The 24,318-nt window shown below is 43.2% G+C and overlaps 2 protein-coding genes and 1 long non-coding RNA gene across 6 annotated transcripts in view; 2 read left to right on the top strand and 1 right to left on the bottom strand.

Moving 5' to 3' along the window:
* Positions 1–24,318, top strand: part of LOC120948884 (chitooligosaccharidolytic beta-N-acetylglucosaminidase) — a 71,598-nt gene that overhangs the window by 29,266 nt on the left and 18,014 nt on the right. The window lies entirely within an intron of this gene.
* LOC120961170 (ataxin-2 homolog) lies at positions 15,211–16,508 on the top strand. Its single transcript, XM_040384854.2, has 2 exons — positions 15,211–15,543; positions 15,594–16,508. The coding sequence occupies exons 1-2, from the start codon at positions 15,211–15,213 to the stop codon at positions 16,506–16,508; spliced, it is 1,248 nt and encodes a 415-aa protein (XP_040240788.2).
* LOC125906465 (uncharacterized) lies at positions 21,999–24,306 on the bottom strand. The gene is made up of 3 exons (XR_007451831.1): positions 23,230–24,306; positions 23,061–23,164; positions 21,999–22,974 (listed from the first exon to the last, which is right to left on the bottom strand). It is a non-coding gene; the product is annotated as an uncharacterized LOC125906465 (long non-coding RNA).

Raw genomic sequence — 24,318 nt, forward strand, 5'->3', positions numbered from 1 at the left:
AAACACACATCAACAACAATCGTTCTCCAAGCCCAGGGTGTATGGAGACCAGGCTGCTCATAGCCTGTTTTTTAATTTCCAAATTTGTACGACACATCTTAATATTAGTGACTTAATAGAATGGCATATTATGGTTGAACCACCGACAAACCGACGTGACACTGGCGTTTCAAAAGTGTCCCACACGAAAGTACTGTCATTTACCAGTGAGGCGATCACTTCTGTCAAAGTAAGCACTGTTCACTGCTGCTTCGATGTGAACAACTTTTCTAAATACAAATTACGAGGAAGTGTGAGGCAAGATTTTGTGAGAATTATTGGATAAAACACCCTGGAAAATCATTTTATAAGTTTCCAAATCAATGTAAAAGATGTGAGAAGTACATAAAACAATACGCATTGGAATTTGCGAAGAAAAACAAAAAGGGGATTTAGCAGTTTCTTCTCTGTGTCAGTGTAGTAAGCGAATCATTATAAAGATGGCGGTAGTGTTTAACGTATTTTCATTTGAAATAAGGAGACAACTTTTGAAGCTCATTTTGTTCGAAGTATCGGTGGTTGAAACCCGTAACCGTTTAAATAGACTTAAAGCGACAAAGTTTTTGCGACAATTTCGCTCTCGTTTCTGATGAATTGCATTGATAAATTTGACACCGAGTAGATCAAAGTAGCTCAGTTTACCCAGTCAACCTGCTTGGTTTTTGTTAAAAAACAATAAAAAAAAGTTGAATTGTGCTCAATTTTATTTTTCTTTTAGTTTGGCATTAATCTGGCTGGTAAACAAACTGGATAATTTGATTCTATTTGGTGCAGTAGAACTATTGCGCGAGGCAAGTAGCTCTGTTTGCAAAATTGGGCTACTTTCTGTCACACTGCTTCTAGACGACCCACAAGATCTTCCGCGACAATTTTTTGCGAGCTCTTTGTTCTAAAACAACTTCTCAGTTTTAGAACTAAATCAGAGGCAACCGTGATTGTCGCGGGTTTGTGAATTTTTCACAGAAAGGCAACGCTCGCGGCATCTTTGCATGTGCACTGCTTACAAGAGTTCATACATAAACGTTTGGATCAGCAAAAGTAGTCTGTCAATATATGTAGGATGCGGGATCATTTAACCAGCTAGCAGAACCGACTACTGCTTGTAATCATATGCACATGGTTAATAAAACACCACTCGCCCGCGCCACGTATATTCTAAGTCTATCGCGATAATAAAATACCAAAAAATCACGACAAACTGATTGATCAGGAGTTGGTTATCAAAATATCACCAATCAGATCAGACGTCACAACGACCATGTGCGTCTTACCCCTGATCATCGCACATGTGTACGTGAACCGAAATGAATTTCATTTCAATCACGAGTGCTCGTGATAGAACCAGTGACATTTCGAAATTGATCACAGACAAACAAAGTCACGTCAAAGTGACCGACCAAGAGGTGGTTGCTGCAATGTCACCAATCTGGTCACACGTCACAACAACTATCCCGCAGTGCAAGTGACAGCGATTTGCGAGGGCGCGCGAGGGCTCGCACGCCATACAAGTTCACTGCTCCAGAGCCCTCACATTAAAGAGCTTGCGAGCCTTGGAAGTGTCAAATGAGCGAGACAGCTGTATGTCAAGTGTATGGCTATCTCTTTCTGGCAAGAAAAAAGCTCCAAAATGCAACGGTGTTGGTGGACAAAATTTAAATGGCCAAAAATTTTGACCACACACACTCTCTCTCCCGATGCCTTCCCCTGTCCTCTCTTCCTTCAGGCCCCATCCTCTTATTTCGCTTATGTGCGATAGATCATCAGCTGATACTGGTATATGGTAGGGTTGTAGTTGTATCTTGATTTGGTGATTGGTTCATATAGGGTAAATGTACCAATAGTGGTGCAATTTGTAGTGGTACCGATGTGTTTTAATGGATTTAAAGTGTTAGAAAGGACATTTTCTAAATATTTTAACACATAGCAATTGTAATATGTTTTATCTTCGCAATCACAACCATTTTTACCATGAAATACATCAAATTTTCAAAAAAATTCAAAATTTTTGTGACTGCTTCGTTGTACCTATAATGGTGGTATGGTTCCTATAGTCGTCGTATTGTGTTCCTATAGTGGTGGTAAACAAAAATGCATCAAAAACGGTGTATAATATCAATGAAACTTAGTTTAGAAGCTGTTTTCGTATGAATAGCAAGGATTACTGCCATAATATTGGTTTCTTCCGTAATTTGATCGTAAAAAATGTATAAATTTGATCGATGAAACTATTGACTAAAGTACTGCATCAAACCTGTCGTCAACCTACACCCGGAAGAGTGTGCTTGATTTCAAAGTCAATTTTTCATAATAGCCATATAAGCGAATTTTGGCCTGTTTTTGGTAAATTACCTACATAAAACTCATTTCTGTTGCTTATTTTAGTGAAAACAGTACGACATGTCGAAAATATCCTCGAATAAACAGAAAACGACCTGTTTTTATTGATTTTATTACTATAATCACTATAGGAACATGCCTGATTTGTGTACCTATAATGGCCCTATGGTAAAAAACACTTAAAAATGCATAAATATGGTCAAAAGGCAAATAATTTTAGTAGAACAATAACATTTCATAACAGTTATGTTGAAAAACTAGTAATTGCGTGGTTATGTGGTCATTTAGAACGTTAACAGAAATATGAGTTTCGTTATGAAATCCTAAGGATTTTGGAAAAATGTTGACACATTTCACAAAATAATGGATTTTTCGGTCACTAAGTAACGAAATGGCCCCATTTAACTTTTAAACCCTTTGTAAAAGGCTAAAGAACATTTCACACTAACTTAAATAACTTAATTGCTTTTAATTTGCCGTATGAACCGCATTTTAGAGCAATAGCACCACTATTGGTACTACCACCACTATAGGTACATTTACCCTATATGAAGTGTATTTGGTTTTACCTGTGACCTTGACGATGCGAAAGCCGGTCAATTCTGGTGTTGAAGCAATATTTGTGCTATGCTGGTGGTTTCCGTTCCGTGCCGTTTCTGATGTGGCCATTTGATCGCCATGAGGATCAACGGTTATGAAGCCAATTTCAAACGAGCGAAAGTGAAGGAATAATTCCGTACCGGAAATTTGATTTTTTAACACGTGTGATTCTCCAATGTTGATCTCAACCCGATGTATGCTGGTTTTAACGGCCATATGAGATAATATACTCATGTGTTAAAAAATGTCGAAATTATTTTCTTTCCTGATTTTCCCGAAAATTGACCCACAATTCAATACGATTTGACTATTTTAATTGATTCCTCATACAACGCATGGAGAGAGGTAAACTGGCTTCGCCAATTCATTCATCTCCGCTCCCAACCATTCATCACCCGAACCACCCATAATCTCAACATTCCATCCACATGCAACGACATTTCCCTCTTCTTTAACAGCAAAGGTCTCAACCGAAGCTTCTACAGACTGCTGCTTTCCATTTTCCTGTTTCTTCTTCTTATATTTGCCGTATCCATCTACCTGGTCATGCCAGCCAATGCAAGCTTTAGCGTCTTTTTTTAGTACCACACACCCGGCTGGCCAGTCCTTACTACGAGGGGACCGTCTATATGAGGCTTAAACCTATGACGGGCATGATATTATCATCCTTTATGTATCCAGTAGCGGATCTAACGGTAGGCGGACTAGGCGGTCGCCTGGGGCCCCGCCGATTAAGGGGCCCCGTAGATCGCCATTCTATAGTATGCCGTATGGACAGAGTACCAGCGACAAGGGCCCCCGGAAGGATGGACGTTGGGGCCGTGAGGCTGTCGAATCAATTTTAGAGCCTGTGACTGATGATCGTAGGGCCCCCCGACGGCGTTCAAACTCTCAACAGCCAGTTTAATACCACTAACACCCCCCCCCCCCCCCCCCCCCCCATCCTCCCGGACCACCATTTAACATTTACAGGGGGCCTCAACTCGTCTTACCGCCAAGGGCCCCCGATACCCTAAATCCACCACTGTATGTATCCTGACCACTCTGACCACTCTCGGTTCCGTGTCAAGATCCTCATTGAGAACATCACACGCTGACAGCGCCTTTTTCAACGGTGAGCCCTCAGGATCGGGCCGTGATCTGTGCACATCCATTTGAACGTGTCACCAACTGATAATAAAACATTAGAAACAGACTCTCTCACCCGCAGGTACCCATTTTCTACCATCTGTTACACATTCTGCGACACACCGTTTTGTCTTTGCGAACGACTATGGGCTGGATCGTTCAGTACCAGGGGTATGACATGGCCTACCCATCGCGGACAGGCGAGTATGGTGCGCTACAAGCTACCAGATCCACCAGGTTAATCCAATGATAGACTAGCCGCATCCTTGCTGTTGGGGTTTGTAAAACACAAGACGTGGCAAAGCGACATGCGCAATCGAAAAGCAGTCCGCAAAGAATCCAGATAAAATAAACTAGTGAACGTGCATACAAACCTTCTAACAAACTAAATATATGTCATCATCTTTATTCCCCCTTTAAAAATGCGTAGTGTTTTATGATAATATAAACTAAATTTATTTATCTTAAATGTTGTGCAAAACCCACACATACGAGTGGATGCCCGAAGCAGTCGCATAAATGTAAGTTTGGTTTAAGCGTCTAGCAGGGAAATATTCTAAACTAGAGAGGGATTTAGTAGCAATTTAACTTGCGAGCGGGGGGTGGGTTCCTTTTTTGGGGCCCCTCAAGACCACGGGGCCTGACACGGCCGCTTAATTTGCTTAGCACTTATTCCGCCCCTTGACACACACGCGATTGTCAAAACACTTAACTTAAAATTAGACATATCGATGTATGCCTTAAAGCGTACTTAAGTCTAATCTTAACTCGTTAACATCATCACAATAATACTATTAACGTGACGTCGTATAGATGTGCGAAAGTGGGTTATTGTTACCAATTTGTTTGCCGCTGGAGATGAGTGTTTGTCGCCTTTCCGGGGTTATTCGGTGGCATGTTGGTGCTGCCAGCGAGCGGCCGTCGATGAAATCGATACACCTGAGAGAATATAAAACATTTGTTTTAGAGGGAAGATAAAACAACAGATCTAGATGTAGCGATAGTGCATCTAGAAGGAACTTACTTGTGGGATTTTTTCTCCTGCCAGGAAATTTGGCCGCGATCAGTAGTGAGGTCGGTCCTGTTGCTGCTGCAGCTATTGTGAGGCAGAGGACAATGAGGTTCCAAAGGGTTGAATTCCTGCCACGAACGTTATGAACGAGCACGCTCGACACCGTCTGACGGTGCAATCGGGGCACCCGGTGCCGGCTGGGCCTCTAGCGTGTTGTGCTGGTAGAGCCCAACTCTTCGCCGTACAGCTTCCGGAGGATGTTCTTAAATGGTTCCTCGTAAGCCCACGTTCCAGGATAGAGGAAAATTGGCTGCAAAAAAGGAATAAACACCATGATTAGCATCCTAATCCCTACCTTCGCCAAACAATCTTCTTCTTCTTTCGTGGTCCGCTTACATACCGAACATACCGAATCATATACAATGCAACGCACAGTCGCAAACACCTGCGGCAGGCCCATATCGTTTCTGCATTATATCTGCAAGTTAAAACATTCCATATTCTATTAAAATGAGCCGATGTTTCTTTATCATGATAATCGCTGGATAACACTTACCCGCTGTCTTGTGCTGTGTTGTTCACCACACCACTTTCCTACGCCGGTACATGCACGTACTGCTTCCGACGGAGCCAGTACGCATTGGGCAAGACTTCTACCACTTACTTTTGCTAAAATGGCACTTACTTATGTAAAATTAAGAACTTAATTATTAAAAAAAACTTACCAAAATTGATCAGCCAACAACATTGTTTACATTTTTTATTGTTTTTTTTACACACACAACCTGACTTCTACAGTGACAGCAGCCGCATAGCACCAACACAACGAAAGGTGTCAGGCGAGACATCAGACGATCTTAGGCGAGGGGTAGGAAGGGGATCGGTGATGAGGGACGTGAAAGCTCAGCTCGACAGAATCGCTATAGGAGGAAGCGAGGCAACTAGACTAGACTAGAGAAATTAGAGCGAGAGGTACCTCACCAACCCTAGTATTGTTTGCCGGGATGTCTTGGGGATCTTGCGTCTGATCATCGCACTTGTGTACGTGAGCTGATTTGAGGTTCGTTTCAGTCATGAGCGTTGGTGACTGAAACAGTGATATTTGGCAGCACTGTACACAGCCAGCAATAGTCATGATTATGCTTATGCGGACATTAAGCTAAGCTTGTCAGTCAGAGTATCGCGTTGGACTCAAGAATTCACATGTCGTGTTCAGCATGTCATGACGCACTTTTATTGACTATCAACAATGAGCATCAAGCTACCACGGATATGTTCATTGTTTTCGCTGGTGAAAATTTCGTGATACTCATGACATTTTGCAGCACTGGTTGCAACACGGTATAATTACTCATTCAAAATCCCCATGGAATGCCCCCATATGGGTAGTCCCAAAAAAGAAAGACGCATCTGGAAAAGAAAGTGTTTGTATAGTTATCGATTACAGGAAACTTGGATAAAACCGAGTACTTTTCCACATTGGACGTGAAGAGCGCTTTCCACCAAATTGAGATGGATTCCGAATCCAGGGAAAAAACTGCATTCAGTACCGAGTTCAGACATTATGAATTCTTACGCATGCCGTTTGGACTCAAAACTGCTCCTTCGACATTTCAAAAAGCAATGAATTCTATCTTATCGGATTTAATTGGTCAAAAATGTTACGTCTATCTCGATGACGTTGTTGTGTTTGGTACCGACTTAAAATAAACCATGTCTCTAACCTTAGCGAGGTACTTAACGATTAGGAAAGGCAAATTTAAAAGTTAAAATTGATAAATGCGAGTTTCTAAAACGTGAATGTGAATTCCTTGGCCACATCATAACGAAAGATGGCATTAAACCAAATCCGGACAAAATAAAGGAAATATTAAATTGGATTTTGCCGATCAACGAAAAACAAATAAAACAATACTTAGGATTATTAGGGTACTTATAAATTACTTAGGATAACTACTTAAATTTATAAAAGATTTCGCTAGGATAACTAGGCCTGTGACAAAGTATTTAAAACAAAATGTTTCAGTAAACACAACAGATCCCGAATACATAGAGGCGTTCGAAAAATCTAAAACTATTCTTACAATGGATCCCATACTTGTGTGCCCGGATTTTAAAAAACCATAAACGCTAACCACAGATCCGTCTAACTATGCTAAAGGTGCAGTCCTATTTCAAACTTTACATCCCAAAAAACAGAGGCCATTACTTTGCCTGCGGACTTTTGAGTCTTTCCACGCTTCGGAGCCGGTTCACCGGTCGCTGTCCACTGAGCCGACTGTCGATTGGACTCAGGAGTGTAGTGATGGAGCCATGTTTCACCCATTGTCACAGATCGACGCAAAAACTCGGGTGTATTACGAGTTAACAGCTGCAGACACCGCTCAGAATCATCAACACGTTGGTGTTTTTGTGAGCTCGCGCGGCACCCATTTTGCACAGAACTTCCGCATATCCAAATATTGATGAATGATATGACCAACACGTTCCTTTGATATCTTTAAGGCCTCTGCTATCTCGATCAACTTCATTTTACGGTCATTCAAAATCATTTTGTGGATTTTTAAAAAAATAAAAAAATAAAAAATAAAAAAATAATTAAAAATTTTGACACGAATCATTTGAAGGTTGGTACTATAAAAAAATAATATGCATTTAATACTAGCGACGCCATCTATGTGTCAGACCGGGGACTTATCAGCCAACCTGTTACTATGATTGTGAAACCCCTTTTCACAATCATAGTAGAATTATTATTGCTAAAGAATCAGGCCGTCCTTAGGAGAAATAAAAAAAAATACTAAAGAATCCTTTAGTACTGCCGAAATCTTGGCATTTCTAGAAAAATACCACAACGGAAAACAGAGCGCAATCCATGCTAAAGAAACCCTATTTCAAACTATACAAAATGCATGTAGGACATGTTCGTTCGATACGCCCTCCCATTTCGTAATTACGCCCACTATAGTTGAAGATGAAAAGCAAAATACACTCATCAAACAAGAACACGAACGAGCACATAGAGGAATACAAGAAATAGGAAACCAACTCAAAAGAGCATATTACTTCCCGAATATGAACACTAAAATACGGAAATTTATAAACGCATGTAAAATTTGCGCCAAATATTAATGCGATAGGAAGCCTTACAACATCGAAATTTCTCCAAGACCGATTACACAAAAGCCGTTCTTACGTGTTCATATGGATATCTTTGGAATGGATAAGCATTATTTCTTATCACTAGTTTGTTCGTTCTCTAAACACCTTCAATTGGTGAAAATAGATTCTAGGAATACAATCGACATTCAATCAGGTCTCACCCAAAACATCTCTACATTCGAAATCCCTAAAAAATTGTGTGTGATCATGAATGTTCCTTTAGGAGCCTGCAACTACGAGGGTTTTTGGCTAACCTAGTTATCGAATTTCAAGTTGGCTAACCTAGTTATCGAAATATTCAATACCAACAAACACAAGTTCCCCCAGCTCAGTACACAAGAAATCATGAAAATAACAGTATCACTTTACAATGGGGTCCTTTCCGTTTGAAGCTCGTAGGCTGAAATTTCAGCCTGTCAGCTGTTTGCATTGTATAGCAGTTTCTAGCAGCTACGTAATTGAGTATAATATACAGGTGGGCTTATCCCAAGGTGTATGAATTTAGAAGACTGATTTTTATCGCTTCTGCTTCTGAATGAAGATTTTAAGAGTGTTTTGTGTATTTGTAAAGCCTCCAGAAAGCTTGTTTGAACAAAAGTTTTCACCCATCCTGCCAAAAAGTGATATTCAAATTTGGTTATAAAAAACATGCTATGTGACCACCTGGATTACATACACTTTGATTCCAGATTCGATCGCCTGATTTCTTTAATGCACCTTGGGATAAATGTAAACAAACCTGTGTTTTCGAGCAGGTACTCGAATCTAATTCTAGCTTTGAGGCTAGAATAATCTAGACTGAAAATTGCAGGCTAGCTTTTTGTGTGGTTTTGTATGGAGTGTTTACATGATTTCAGCCTCCAACTGTCAAACTCCATACAAAAAACTAACTAGAATCGTGAAGGCCCCCAATAACAGAAAAACCCCATATTGTGTGAAATGTGTTAACATTTTCCCAAATCCTTAGGATATCATAACGAAACTCATATTTTTGTCAACGCTTTAAATGACAACATAACAACGCAATTTTTATTGTTTTATCAATTCCTAGATGAATTGTTTATGATTTTCTAAAATCCATTACCATTTGACCATATTTTCGCATTTTTATAAGTTTTTTGCCATAGTGCCATTATAGGTACACAAAATAGGGATGTTCCTTGTTACTTCGGTAACAATTTCTTTCCGGGTGTTTGAAATAAGAAAATGATCTTTGACGTTTTGATGCAAATTCTATATTTTTAACTTGTCCGGTCACACTCGCTTTTGCTACTGCCAATAGTTTCGCGCCGTTTCCTGTCTATGCCCTTATGCTCGACCTTTATGGGGTGTATGACCGGAGGCTGGATCGTGTCTCTTCATCTCTTTCGCAATGTATATGTTTGCCTCTTTCAATTGATAACAACCTTTACGCCACCTAGCGGCACCTTTTCTAACTTGTTTATCTACATATCTCGGTCGCTAGGTGACAGCAGTTGTGTTGTTTACCTTTTTCACGCAGCCAACACAGTCAACACAAAAAACGTGCTAACATACCCCACCCCGTCAATCCTAAGTTGCGCAGGATTTACTTAAAATACTGGCACGTTTCTATTTGATGCTTCTTCTAAGCGTTAAAGTGTGTATGGACAATATATGATGTAGGGGTGAACTCAGTGCAGTGCTAATATAAATGTTCATAATTCCGGTGCTAATATTTCTGTTTCTATAGAGGCAAGTTTTACCACTGCTCGTTTCAATCAAGGTGTTATAAATGACAAGGTGAAGTTGTTCAGAGCAAAATGACATTTCTCGACTTGACATTTCTCTTCCGTGGGCTCCGGTATAAAAATCGGGGAGGGCTGGTGCGGGGTCATGAAATTTGTATGCAGAGAGTGACAGATGTCCCCCACAATGTCGCCCAGCAAAAGCGATAAAAATCAACCTTCTAAATACATTATCCTTGGTTTCAATAGTTTTCCAGACGCTGTCCTTACTACTGCTTGTCTCACTCGTCCGTCTCGCTCAGTTATTGTTTCTTCTACAATTGCTCTCACCCAATCCTTTCGACTTCCTTCCGTAATAAATACCAAGTTTCCGACCCTGATTGGTATGTTGTCATCTCGCCACTTTTTCCTAAGATTGAGGTTAGGAAAATATTCCATCAACCATCTGTCCCACATTTCGCTAAATAGTTTCCGGCTTCTTTTGTAGCTGTTTTGGAGTGTATCAGCCAGATCTGAGCATGTTGCTAATGTTGATTTGGAGCCGGACGAATCTCCTCTTCTAATGTGAAATAATCACGGAGCAGCATGTTCAGGTCTCCGTCGCTGTCTTCAGTGTCGCGTTGCACCGCATTGCCGGGTTGCACCGGACCAATATGCTGCATCAAGACGCCGCTCGTCGTGTTGTTGTACGGTCCTTACACAGCCCATCCAAGAGGGCTCCTCACAGCGACCGGCTCGCCTGCCTGCCCCGTCCGGGTCTCCAGTGGTGTAAGCAGCTCCATGTGTTGCAGCCCGATTAATAACTTTGGCTCAGCTTTCAGAAACGACTGGATCGGCAATTTCTGAAAGTGAGAAAAGTTATTTATTAGGATTTTGCGGTTTAGTTCTTGCTTCGGCAGACTTAGCTTTTCGACCGTACGAGCGCCGGAAAGCTCGTAACGTCTATCGTCGCCTCGCGCCGAAATCTGCACGTCTACTCGTTGTGATGCATTTTCCTTTCTCGTCACATCGGCTGTCCAGCTTAGTTCCAAGGGCTCTGGTCTTCCGCTTACGCCAAGGGTGTTGGCCAGGCTGGTTTCCATCAAGGTTAAGGATGAACCTTCATCCAGGAAAGCCAGAGTTTCTACACTTTTCGGTCCATAGTGCACTACGACTGGTACGATTCGGAACAGCACACCAGCCTTTGTCGTACCGTTATGGGCTAGTACCTCTGCACAACGTGTCGCTGACGGCAAATGCAGCAATGCGTTATGGCGAGCTTCGCACCCGTTTATCTCGCATCGGAATCGCGATAAGCAACGTCGTAGGCCATGTTGGTTAAGGCACAGCTTGCATAATCCATGCCGATCTACTACATCCAAACGGTTCTGCACATTCATTTGTCGGAACTCTTGACAGTTCCTCACTCGATGACCTGTATCACCACACGCAGGACATTTCCGCTCTTGCCAGGTGTAACGTCGTGGTTGTGCTAGGGTTCCCCTTTCAAGAGTATCAGTGTGATGGTGTGTTCGATAGCGAGGAGGAGGAGGGTTTGTGGGTTGTTGTGGAATATAATTGCACACTTCGCAGGCATGCTCCATCAATTCATTCATGAACTCACCAAATTGTTGCAAGCTGATATGTGGAAGACCACATTTATATCTCGACCACTCCAGTCTCCTTGGTGCTGGGAGTTTCTCTACTAGTTCTCCTAGTATTGCTGGGTTCTGTAGGTGGTCTTCTAAGTCTGCTGCTACTAGGTGGTCGCAGAAATGTTGCACTGCTAACCCGTATTTAATCAGCGACTCTAGGTTTTCTGGTTTGGGCGCTTCGGTTTGTCGTGCCTTGTCGATTAACTCTTGTACGATTATGGCAGGACGTCCATAGAGTCGTTTCAACACTTTGATGATGTCTGGGACTGCGTTTGGCGTCGTGAGTTTTGATTGCACTGCCTCTCTAGCTGCACCATGAAGGCACTCTTCTAAGCGCAACAAATTTTCTCTATTAGAGAATCCGCAGGCTTCATTGGACTCGTTGTAGCAGCTTATGAACACGGCCCATTCTTTAGGAGAACCACTAAATTTTGGCAGCTGTTTTGGGTAGTGGTTCCTCGCAGTTATTTGGCTGGGGGTCAAGCCGTTTCTTTCCACCATCGCGTTTTCCAGATTATTTTCAGCCATTCGTCTTTTCGTTACTGGTGACGCTTCAGTTTGCGGATGAGTCTGCACTTGAGCAGGTTTAGCCAAAGCCTGATTTTGATCTCTTACCCAAATTTTTGCTCTTACACTTTTGCCACTTATGATGGAACATTCCGAGCCTTCGATGTCGAGCTGCTCCTCGAGTTGCATCCTGAACTCCTCCTGCTCGAGCTCCATTTTGGCCATCTTTAGCTCGAACTCCTTCTCGGCCATTTTCTTCTCAAGTTCCTGTTTCTTGGCCAGGCGCTCTAAGGCGCTTCGCACAGATAGTTGAGAAGACGCTGAGCCGCCCCGTCGTGTGCTTGGTGCTTTAGATTTGGCCGTTTGGGGTGGACTTGGCTTATCCTGCACTACGGTTCGCTCCGAACTGCCACCCTCGCTATCAGCTGCTCCCTGCTTCTCTACATTCTGGCAGCTTTCAGCGGGCTTGTTGTCCTTTGCACTAACTTCCTCACGTAGCGTCGGTTTGGCCTCGCTTTTCCCGATCACAGGCACTTTCTTCACACACCGAACACAGAACCACTTTCTTTTCGCTACGTTTGCGGTGACGCCAGCACACCCGTAGTGGTACCACTTCGCGCAACCATCGCACAGCACCATATCGTCCACGGTGTTCGCCTTATCGCAGGCACCACAATCGAAGCGATTTTCTTCACTCTGCATTTTTATGCCGTAAATTTATAACTCGCGAAAATACAAGTGTGTAAGTTAAAAACTTTGTTACTTCGGTAACAATTTCTTTCCGGGTGTTTGAAATAAGAAAATGATCTTTGACGTTTTGATGCAAATTCTATATTTTTAACTTGTCCGGTCACACTCGCTTTTGCTACTGCCAATAGTTTCGCGCCGTTTCCTGTCTATGCCCTTATGCTCGACCTTTATGGGGTGTATGACCGGAGGCTGGATCGTGTCTCTTCATCTCTTTCGCAATGTATATGTTTGCCTCTTTCAATTGATAACAACCTTTACGCCACCTAGCGGCACCTTTTCTAACTTGTTTATCTACATATCTCGGTCGCTAGGTGACAGCAGTTGTGTTGTTTACCTTTTTCACGCAGCCAACACAGTCAACACAAAAAACGTGCTAACATTCCTATAGTGGCCATAGTTATGAAATTAGTAAAAATAGGGCAATTTAGATATTTTTTGGGATATTTTTAACATTTTGTATCTTTTTTTTTAAATAAGCAACATAAATGAGTTTCCTGTAAGTAATTTACCAAAAAAGGCCAAAATTCGCATATCTAACTGAGTGAAAATTTCACTTCGAATGAAGCACACTCTTCCTGGCTTGGGTAGTCTTAATACTGTGTTTTAGTCAATATTTTTATCACTCAAATTATTCATTTTTTACGGTCAAATTATATATCTTATAGTCAAATAATTATATAAGAAATCAATATTATGGATGTGATTCTTGCTATTTAATCGAAAACAGCATCAAAACTAAGTTTCATATATATTATACACAGTTTTTGAGGAATCTTTGTCTACCACCACTATTGTAACACAATACGACGACTATAGGAACCATACCATTATTATAGGTACTAGGAAGTCGTCACAGAAATATGCCTTTTTCGTAAATTTGTTGTGTTTGATGGTAAAAATGGTTGTGATTGCAAAGATAAAACATATTCCAATTGCTATGTATTAAAATGTTCATAATTTTACCTCCCTGATAATTTAAATCTATTAAAGCACATCTGTATTCCTACAAATTGTACCACTATTGCTACATTTACCCTACCGGTACTGAAATTGTATATATACCGGCATAACGGCTCCAAAAAGCGTACCGGTCTTGAAATTGATACCGAACCCACACCAGAACTTACACTGAACAGGATCATGGAACAGATCTTAGTTACGGTCCCTGATACTGCTTCCTTTTATATTTCGGGATCTATGAATGTTTTCGCCACGTTTTCATACATCCGCATTTACAGTGGTGGCCACCTAGAGTATGCCACCTATCTTCTGACGTTGAGGCTTGCTGGATAGTTCTTTGGACCACTTTTTGGAAAACTTAACATACACGTCGTAGAACACATTCTTTAGCTATGCTTCGATAAAAAATTAAGCACATGTAAAACAATATCTCGAAAGATCACGGAAAACGTTCAATTATTAAATTGTGTCTATAATTTGTATCATTCTTCTCCATACCTTTCAAAACACTAAAAACAAAGTCGGCGTTGCGTTTTCTATAGTCGATGTGGTTGCCATTGTATGGATGTAAACTAAGCATAAAACATTCAAGCTACCACTGGAAAGGCTGATCAGCCTTTACTAGAATTTTATAATAGAAATTCAGACAGTTCTTTAAATTCCCTAACGATGGAATGTGAAATTATAGCACAGTTGCAAAAGTTACGGAAGTTTACCAAAGGCTTAATATTCAGGAGGTGTTGGCATCACTGCCATCGTTCCAAAAATGTTTGACGGGCTCGGGAGTGATGGCACCACTGCTCTCATATAGGATGGCAGGGGCTGGGGCATGATGGCATCACTGCCGAGGAATTGAGAAGAAGAAACGTGCGCGGCGGCTGAAAGCGATGATTACCATCAGGTAACCCTAAAGAAGAGGGGAAAGCGCCAAAAAACTAACGCGTCATCGGAGAGTTGAATCAAAAAAGGGGGATAGGAAGCACGCCTTTTTTTAGCGCTTCGTTTTGGTTTTATAAACTTGGACTTGGAATGAAAAAGTGAATTTACCAATAAAGCAGCTGCAAAAACGTGCTTGTGTGAGAACCTTTTTTTCTGTGATTCTACTCGAAAATTTCTCAAAAAAGGCGTGAAAATTTCATTTTTCACCAAACAGTGTTGAGTGCGAGAATTTCATTTCTCGATAAAAGCGTGAAAATTAGTTTCACGAAAGCGGTGCGAACTTCATTTTTCATCGATGGATACTAGTGGAAAAAGTGTTCGTGCTCGGAGCTCGCGTAGCTCCCGGTCGCAGTCATGGGAAATTGCAAGAGTGCAAAATAACCAGGAGCTAGAGCGACGCCTTCTAGATTTGGAGGAGAGACGGCTGAGGATGAAAATGCGGCATACCGAAGAATTGCTACGCTTGGAGGAATCTTTTGACAGCGATTCATCTTTGTCAGAAAATGGAGAACGAACCTCGCAATGGGCGGAACAACAGTTGAACGCAGCACCTGATGAAAGCGAAGAGGAGCGAGTGTCTACCAACAACCCGGCCACAGCGTCAGGACAGCAGAGTGAGTATCTGGCTCAGCCACAACGCGATGCGCAGGTCCGCGCCATGGAACAGCAGCCACGCCTCGAGCAGGTTCCCGTCTCGGAGCGGCAGCTGTGCGAGCAGTTTATCGGCATGGATATGCAGCAGCGGGCTGTGTTGCAGCAGGGCTGTGTGGTGCGTTCCCCGTCCAGGCGCAAGGCCCCGCGCAGGTTCCCGATACGCAGCAGCAGCGGTGTGGTGCGTTCCCCGTACAGGAGCAAGGCCCCGCGCAGGTTCCCGATACGCAACAGCAGCGGTGTGGTGTGTACCCCGTCCAGGTGCAAGGCCCCGTGCAGGTTCCCGATTCGCATCAGCAGCGGTGTGACGTGTACCCCGTACAGGTACAAGACCCCGTGCAGATTCCCGATACGCATCAGCAGCGGTGTGGCGTGTACCCCGTTCAGGTGCAAGGCCCCGTGCAGATTCCCGATTCGCAGCAGCAGCGGTGTGGCGTGTACCCCGTTCAGGTGCAAGGCCCCGTGCAGGTTCCCGATACGCAGCAGCGGAGTGGTGTGTACCCCGTCCAGGTACAAGGCCCCGTGCAGGTTCCCGATTCGCAGCAGCAGCGGAGTGGTGTGTACACCGTCCAGGTGCAAGGCCCCGCGCAGGTTCCCGATTCACAGCAGCAGCGGTGTGATGTGTACCCCGTCCAGGTGCAAGGACCTGTGCAGGTTCCCGATTCGCATCAGCAGCGGTGTGGCGCGTACCCCGTTCAGGTGCAAGAATCCGTGCAGGATTCCGATTCGCAGCAGCAGCGGAGTGGAGTGTACCCCGTCCAGGTGCAAGGCCTCATGCAGGTTCCCGATTCCCAGCAGCAGCGGTGTGGTATGTACCCCGTCCAGGTGCAAGGCCCCGTGCAGGTTTCCGATTCGCAACAGCAGCGGTGTGGCGTGTACCCCGTCCAGGTGCAAGGCCCCGTGCAGGTTCCCGATTATCAGCAAAAGCGACGTGGTGTGTACCTCGCACAGGTACACACCCAGGAGAATGTTTCTATGTTGGAGGAGCATAAATGTAGCCCGTACCCCGTCCAGGTACGATGCAATACGCATACGAAGAGCATACGAAGATTCCACCATAGCCTGTGGATTTACGGCAGTTGAGAATGCTATAAGACTAGAGGAGTGTTTAAGAGGTCAAGCGCGTGAGTTAATTCGCCCGAAGCTACGATTTCCTAACGCAACGGCAGCAGCAATCGAAACAATGCGCGAATTGTACGGCAAACCACAACTGTTATTGAAGAGCCTTTTGACTAAGGTGCGTAGAGCTGAAGTACCAAGAGCAGATCGGCTTGATTCGTTAATACGATTTGGCTTAGTTGTGCAGGAACTATGTGACCATATCGTAGCCGCTAATATGATTTCGTACTTAAATAATCCGACATTGCTTGATGAACTCGTTGAAAAGTTGCCAGCTACTTACAAAATGGAGTGGTCAGATTTTAGTGAAAAGTATGAGGAGCCAACTTTAAAGGAGTTTGGAATGTATATGAAAAAAGTAGTAACGAAAGCAAGCAGAGTAGCTACTTTATCGACCTCAAAAGAGCATGGTGAAGTCGAAGCAAAAGTTGGTCGAAATGTGAAGGGACATGTAAACGTTCATGATTCGTCGAAGGGTTCTACCACTACTAAACTGGCACCTAGAAAATGTTTTGTTTGTTCCAGTACTGAACACGTAGTACGTGGATGCCGCGAATTCATTGAATCGTCTCCCATACAACGCCTTCAAACCGTCGAACGTTTGAAACTTTGTCGTAAATGTTTAAACAATCACTCGATAGAGCAATGCAAGACGCGGTACCGATGTTATATTAATGGTTGCCACAAAGATGATCACCACACTTTACTTCATCAAGTTGATGTGCCACAAGCCATAATACAGTTTCACGAAAAGAACAAACCCGCTAAGTCCACACTGTTCAAAGTTGTACCCGTAACCTTGTACAACGGCGATAAGCAGTTAGAAACATTGGCATTCATTGATGAAGATTCGTCACTGACGTTAGTCGAGTCCTCTGTAGCACGAAAGCTTGGAGCTAAAGGAATTACAGAACCACTCGAATTAGCATGGACTTCAGATGTGACCCGAACCGAACCGACATCTCAGCGCATAAATCTGAAAATATCTGCTCCAGGCGTTGACACTAATTTTCCGCTTGTAGGAGCGCGAACAGTACAAAGTTTGAAGCTACCCGTACAGGGTCTAGATCATTGCTCGATAAGCAAGTATGAACATCTTCGAGGTATTCCGGTACTGAATTATGGCCCTGCTGAACCTAAGGTGCTCATTGGTATACAGAACATCAACCTAATAGCCCCTATCGAGAGTCGAATAGGTGAGCCAGGAGAACCCATAGCGGTGCGAAGCGTGTTAGGATGGTCGGTGTATGGTCCTTGTGACAACCAGCTTGAAACAAGACATTTTCTCGCACATCACTATAGCGTTGCTGAACAAAACTGCAGCTTAATCAGTGACCAAAAACTTAATGAATTGAAACGAAAACGGATTATTCTTGAAGAGACAGCAGCTCAAACCGATTTCATACCTGACCCAACGGATCAGGCCAGAACTAAAGAAATATTGAAACAAACCACTGCTCGCGAAGGAAAGAGATTTGATACCGGCATGAAGTGGAAGTTTGAAGTCATAGATGACATTTTGTATTTCATTGAATTGTATAAAAATGCGGAACCCAATAGCGATAGAAAGTGGTTCAGCGACAGTCTAGAAGAACTATGTAAAATTGCTCAGACACTAACAGCCAAAAGCTACTTTGCTGGTGTATGGGAGAAATTAATTAGAAATGTCTTAGAAGCTATGACTAACCTTCATTACGATCATAAACTGAGAGGTGGAACTTACCTTACAGAACTAACAGAAGCAGAGAATTTGATCAACTCACGATCGCTAACGTATCTACCTCAAAGTACCTTTACCAGTCGAGCTCTCACGCCGAATATTTTCCTAGTAGGAAGCTCTTCTGGAAGCCAAGATATGGCAAAGACGCCCATGGAATTAGGAAACGCCTTGCGAAACAGACATCACCCAGCACAGCTTCAGGCGAATGAATTATGGAAGCTGTGGCAACAGGAATATTTTCCTACCCTGAATAGAAGAACAAAATGGTTCAACGAAAGTAAACCTGAGGCAAAGGGAGACTTGGTGTATGTTGCTGATGGGGAGCGCAGAACTTGGATAAGAGGACGAATCCAGGAGGTCTTCAAAGGAAAAGACGGGAGGATTCGTAGTGCTACTGTGCAGACAGCAAAGGGCAGCACACTCAAAAGACCAGTGCATAAGTTGGCAGTGATGGAGGTGTAGTGAAGCCTGCTGACTGCTTAGGATTGGAACAGCAGGTTGCACGGGCTAGGGTATGTTGGCATCACTGCCATCGTTCCAAAAATGTTTGACGGGCTCGGGAGTGATGGCACCACTGCTCTCATATAGGATGGCAGGGGCTGGGGCATGATGGCATCACTGCCGAGGAATTGAGAAGAAGAAACGTGCGCGGCGGCTGAAAGCGATGATTACCATCAGGTAACCCTAAAGAAGAGGGGAAAGCGCCAAAAAACTAACGCGTCATCGGAGAGTTGAATCAAAAAAGGGGGATAGGAAGCACGCCTTTTTTTAGCGCTTCGTTTTGGTTTTATAAACTTGGACTTGGAATGAAAAAGTGAATTTACCAATAAAGCAGCTGCAAAAACGTGCTTGTGTGAGAACCTTTTTTTTGTGATTCTACTCGAACTGGAGGAAACAATTAGAAATTAACAAGGACAAATTTTTGCTCAGGGAAATCAGATAAGAGACGTCGAACCTTCCACTACATGCAAGTTTGAAGATTTTTTTAGGGTTCCCGATCCGATTAAATCGCTTTTCTCGTACGATGGAAACAGAAAACAGTTGCCCGCATGGCTTCAAACTGCTAAGAGTACATTGAACCTTTCTAAAGGCAGAGTGAACAGCCACTTGTATAGAGTTTACGTAACAGCCTTTATGCAACAAAATCGAAGGCAAGGCAAAGGACGCTATTTGCGTAGTCGGAAATCCAAAAGATTCCGAAGAGATTACAATAAGTTTTATTTGAAAATTTTTTGAACATCGAATCCAACATCGAATTTCGACAAATGCTAATATTAGAGATACGCGATTGCCTCCAGTAAACGTTAATAGTATATAACATGGAGTGCCTGTATATGATATATGGTATATATGGGTCCAATAAACTCCGTGGTAAAGCAAAAACTCGGTAATACCCAAACGGATGATTGCAGATCTTAATTACCAATTGTTATTATGACCGATAAGAAGAATCGAAGCTTTGGGATAAAATCATAGTAATCATTGCAATCGTTGTTTTATACTCCTTGGATTGCAAATTTTTCTATTTTTAATTGAAACGAGACACTGATTTTATCCCGTGTGAAACCGGGTAAATCAGCTAGTATATAGTATATATATAATTACAAGTTGAAATTTAAGGACTTTATTTATCGAGCTCCAGGTATCAAAAGAGGACCTTTCTAGAGTTGCAAGGTCGCACGTAACCTTCTAGCGTCTAGCGTAAAGTCTGCACATACCTAATTATAATATCCGCAGACCCTACTTAACCTATAACCTTAGTATCTGCCCTATTAACGCCCTTAGTATGTAAATTACTAAATTTTATCTTTTCTATCTAAGCTTGTTGCAAACTATTGCAACAGCACTCTTTCTTTCGCCCGTAGTAGTATTAAGTATTAAATAACAAGCGTCTTAAGCAGTCTTAATGCGACGCTAAAAATCAATCGCTTGACTCGGGCTACCGCGAAAGAGTGGCCTTCGGTCATTGGCTTCCCAGATAGTAAAGCCGAAGGGCTTTGTAGGGCCATCGCGCTGATCAAGGCTCACTTAGTCGCGCGCATAAAGCAAAATGTGCGCGAAGGCGAAAAAACCCGAAAGCGCTTCGTGTGGCCCTCTCTCGTGTTTCTAGTTTTATTCTCTCTCGCATGTCATCACTCTCTCCCAGTTTTTCGGATTGAAATGAGAATTCACTCTCTTGATTTGGTTGCGGCTCCCGACAGACAAAGAGAACGAAATTTTCAGACGAGGGGTAGGTAGAAACACGCGGTGGGGGTCCGGCCCAAGCTCGGATCCGAAGTCCGTTGTTTTGGGCTAAGAATTAAAAATGGCGGATGGAGCGCTACCACGGAGAGAATGCGCTCTCTTGTTTGCCTTTAAAATACACGAGGCGCTCTCGCTGTAAAGAACGCTCGCTCGCGCTGTTTCATCATACCCCTTCCTTCCCGTTTCTTACGGCTTGCGCTGCGCTGAACTGGTACCCCCTCCCACTTGATTCCAGCGAATTGCGCTGCGCTGGAATGACACTCCCTCCCGCTCGTTTCTTTCGTAGCGCGCTGTGCGCTTTCCTTCACACGGACTTGGTGCACCCGAATCAAAACAAAAACTTAAACACATAAAACTCGGTTTATATTTGATCACTTTTATTGAAAATAAAAGCACATTTAAATACCTAGCTTCACACAATCTTGCTTCAAACCACACACATTCATTTTATAAAAAAAAAATCGTCGTATTTCTAATTCACGTCTAACTGCGTGGATCCCGTTGTTGATGTTCAATACAGCAAAAAAAACATTGAAATAAAGCAGCGCAAATCACACATTTAAGTTAAATGGTGAAAGAAAAGCGCAGCTTCATTTCAAAGTGCACAACACTTCAACACTTAGCGAAAATTCGATCGCCCGGGACTTAGGCAAACGCTTGAGCTGAACTGACGATTTCGTGTGGTGGCAAGAAAGGGAGCGCACAGAGGAACACTCGCTGCACTAGTGCCAGCGAGACACCGATACCCGCATGCCGCTGCGAGAAAACCAAACTGAGCGCGCAGGCTGAAAGTGAACGCACAAATTCACACATGTGTAATTGTTTGAGTGCAAAAACTGTGTAGAAACCAAAACACGCTCGCGTCTCCGCGTGATTCCGCGTATTTCCAACCGTCTCCCCATGTTTCTACGTGCCCCTCGCCTGAAAGTCGCACACTTTTTCATTCTCATTGCTAGTAGGGCTGTCTAGCTGCTTCACACTCTTTATTCTCTTCTTTTTGCAGTTCCCACAAGAGGATTCACACATGTGTTCTCACATACTTACATACACACACACACGGTGCTTGGAAGACTGCCCTACGGACAAAGAGCGGGTAATTTTTATCATGGTGTGCGTAAAAACCTAGAATCAAGCCGATGGAAGATTTCGTAGGCTTAAAAAAGGGGGCGGGAACGGGTACCACGGTTCTCTCCCGCTCCCATATGAAACACACGGTGCGCTCTCTCGGTTTCCGAGGTTCTTTCTCGGTTTCCGAGAATACTTTTAAAAGAAGCCTCGGAAACCTAGAGAACGCACCGTGTATTTTATATGGGAGTGGGAGAGAACCGTGGTACCGATTCTCTCCCCTTTTTTAAGCCTACGAAATCTTCCATCGGCTTGATTCTAGGTTTTTACGCTAACCATGATAAAAATTACCCGCTCTTTGTCCGTAGGGTCATCAGATTTGTCGCGCCTCAACCGCGGTATTGTATGAAGGCTGTTGATGAAAATACGCAATTAATAGACACACTTTGTTAAAAAGATTACACTTGATTTAAAGATGTGACAAACTTACCTTTGTGCTTGAGGATCAATTGAAACTTGAACGCCTGTGCACACAGTGTCACACTTTTTAAGTAGTTTGAGGAACAGCTAGCGGTAGCAGCACACATTTGAAACTTGTAATGTGCAAAACATTGCATATTAGAATAATATTAGAATTAGAATAAATGTCACATAGCACTAGACACTTAGAAAAGGACACTTACCCAAACAATTAGATCATAAAAATTCGTCCTCCGATGAAGCAGAAAGAACACCGCGGATGGCGCAGTATGGAAAGTTTTCACGCAGGAAAAATAGTGCACGCAGCACACAAACACACACTCTCACATCCACGGTTCAGAGCACACTGAAGTCGCTCTTTGGCTTGGAGGGAAAAGAGCAAACACCCAGATGAGTGCGATGGAAGAAAATGACGTGTGTTCAACAGGGATGAGTAGAATCCAACACACGAAGTGTGCAGGAAAATTCTCTTCGTGTGGCAAGAGAGAATTGACTAACACCCTGATGAGCGAGAACGCAACAAACGTTGTGGAATGTAGAAACGGGATAGGATTAGTAAGCGAAGGCAGTTTGTGGACATGAGGGGGTTGAAACTGGGAGAAAAAAGCTTCGGTTGCTACTTGGGTACGTAAGTGGATATGTGTACGACACGATCCCATACAAAACTTCGGCTTTTGCGGACTGCCCAGTCCGGGCATACTCACACTGTGTAGACGGCAGAACGGTCTCCCCCTTCCAAATTTACCGTTCTTCCTCCTCTCGACCCTTTTTCTTCTTACCGTACCATCAGAGCTGCGAGCTGGCTTTAGTTTTTCCTCCTCTCGTTCTTCCTTTCTCCTACCGCTCCCGGGGGCTGCGCGCGTTTCGACAGGTTCTTAGCGCAATCCAGTGCGTTGTTTTGTGGCTGAGTTGTGCTGAACGCTGTCAATAAAAATGAACCAATAATTAATGTATGTACTACGTATTACTTTGGATAGTTTTACGTATATGATGAGAGCAACACTTACCGTAATATTTTAAAACTGGAAAACAATTTCTTTCCGTCACCCATTTTGAAGATTGTTGATGATTCCAACAGGTAGGCGTTGATGAATGGCGCATGCACCTGTAACTTTGAAGACGATAAGCATTAGTTGAATTAGTACATTGAAGCACATTTGAGATCAAGAAACTTACCTCAACAAGTTAGCTAGGATAAATCATTACACAATGGAAGAAGAAGCAACACTGCGCAAAACGTAAACAACGAAAGTAGGGGACACAAGAAATCGCACATCACTCCCGCACATCCTTCCACAACGAAAGTTCTGGACAGACTGAGGATGCCTAACTCCCGGATGAGTGCGATAGCAGAAAAAATCATGGTAGATCGAGAGAGCTGGGTAGACTCGGTGTGGCGCAATCCGCTGGTAGATGCATGTGTGTGTGACCAACGAAAGACTTCAGACCCGGCTCCTCGTGTTTTTCATCCATCATTTTTCGTCACACGCACACACCTCTACACGCGCGGCGGTTTGCTGTCCAAAATCTAGAGAGAGAAGACAGGGCATCTCGCTTTGGCACACAGAAAAATCTCTGAAAAACTTCGGCTCTGCTACTTGGGTGGGAGACGGCGTCTACGGGCCTGCCCACGCTCGAATGCAGAGCCGATGGCAAACGATTCTATCTTCACCATTAACATGAGAGAGACAGAGCTTATACCACGAACGTACCCGAAAGGTGTGCATGCTTCACTCATCAGGATCTAAAGGCAAGGACAAGGCAAAAGAGACACAGAAAAAATTCCTCACGGCTACACATGTCCTCTAGACGCGTTGTCTATGCGTCTCGCTCGGTATCACAGCGGCATACGGCAGGTAAGCAGTACAAATGCTGCTACCTGATACGCACACATGTTTATCGAACACAACTATTCGGTTCGACTCGGTAAACTTCACGAGGATGCCGGAACAAAAGGGCGCAGACTTTTTCATGATTTTGTATGACTTCGGCTGTTTTGGACTACGCGTGTAGGCGCTCGCAACAAGCACGAAACTGTTGATGGTGTCAACCGTGTTGCCAGTATCCTTTTTTTCTTCTTTTAGCTCAATAACGAAGAGTTGAAGACAGTACCATACAGACCGGCTTAAAGTATGCTAGCTATAATTATTTGTTTTATTATTTTAAATGATTATAACTAAATATTGTTTTTTTATGGCAAACATATAATTTGTAATATCATTAATAAAACCCTGTATATATACATATATAAACCAATGCATTACG

This window comes from Anopheles coluzzii, chromosome 2 (assembly GCF_943734685.1).
Source record: "Anopheles coluzzii chromosome 2, AcolN3, whole genome shotgun sequence".
Classification (NCBI taxonomy): domain Eukaryota; kingdom Metazoa; phylum Arthropoda; class Insecta; order Diptera; family Culicidae; genus Anopheles; species Anopheles coluzzii.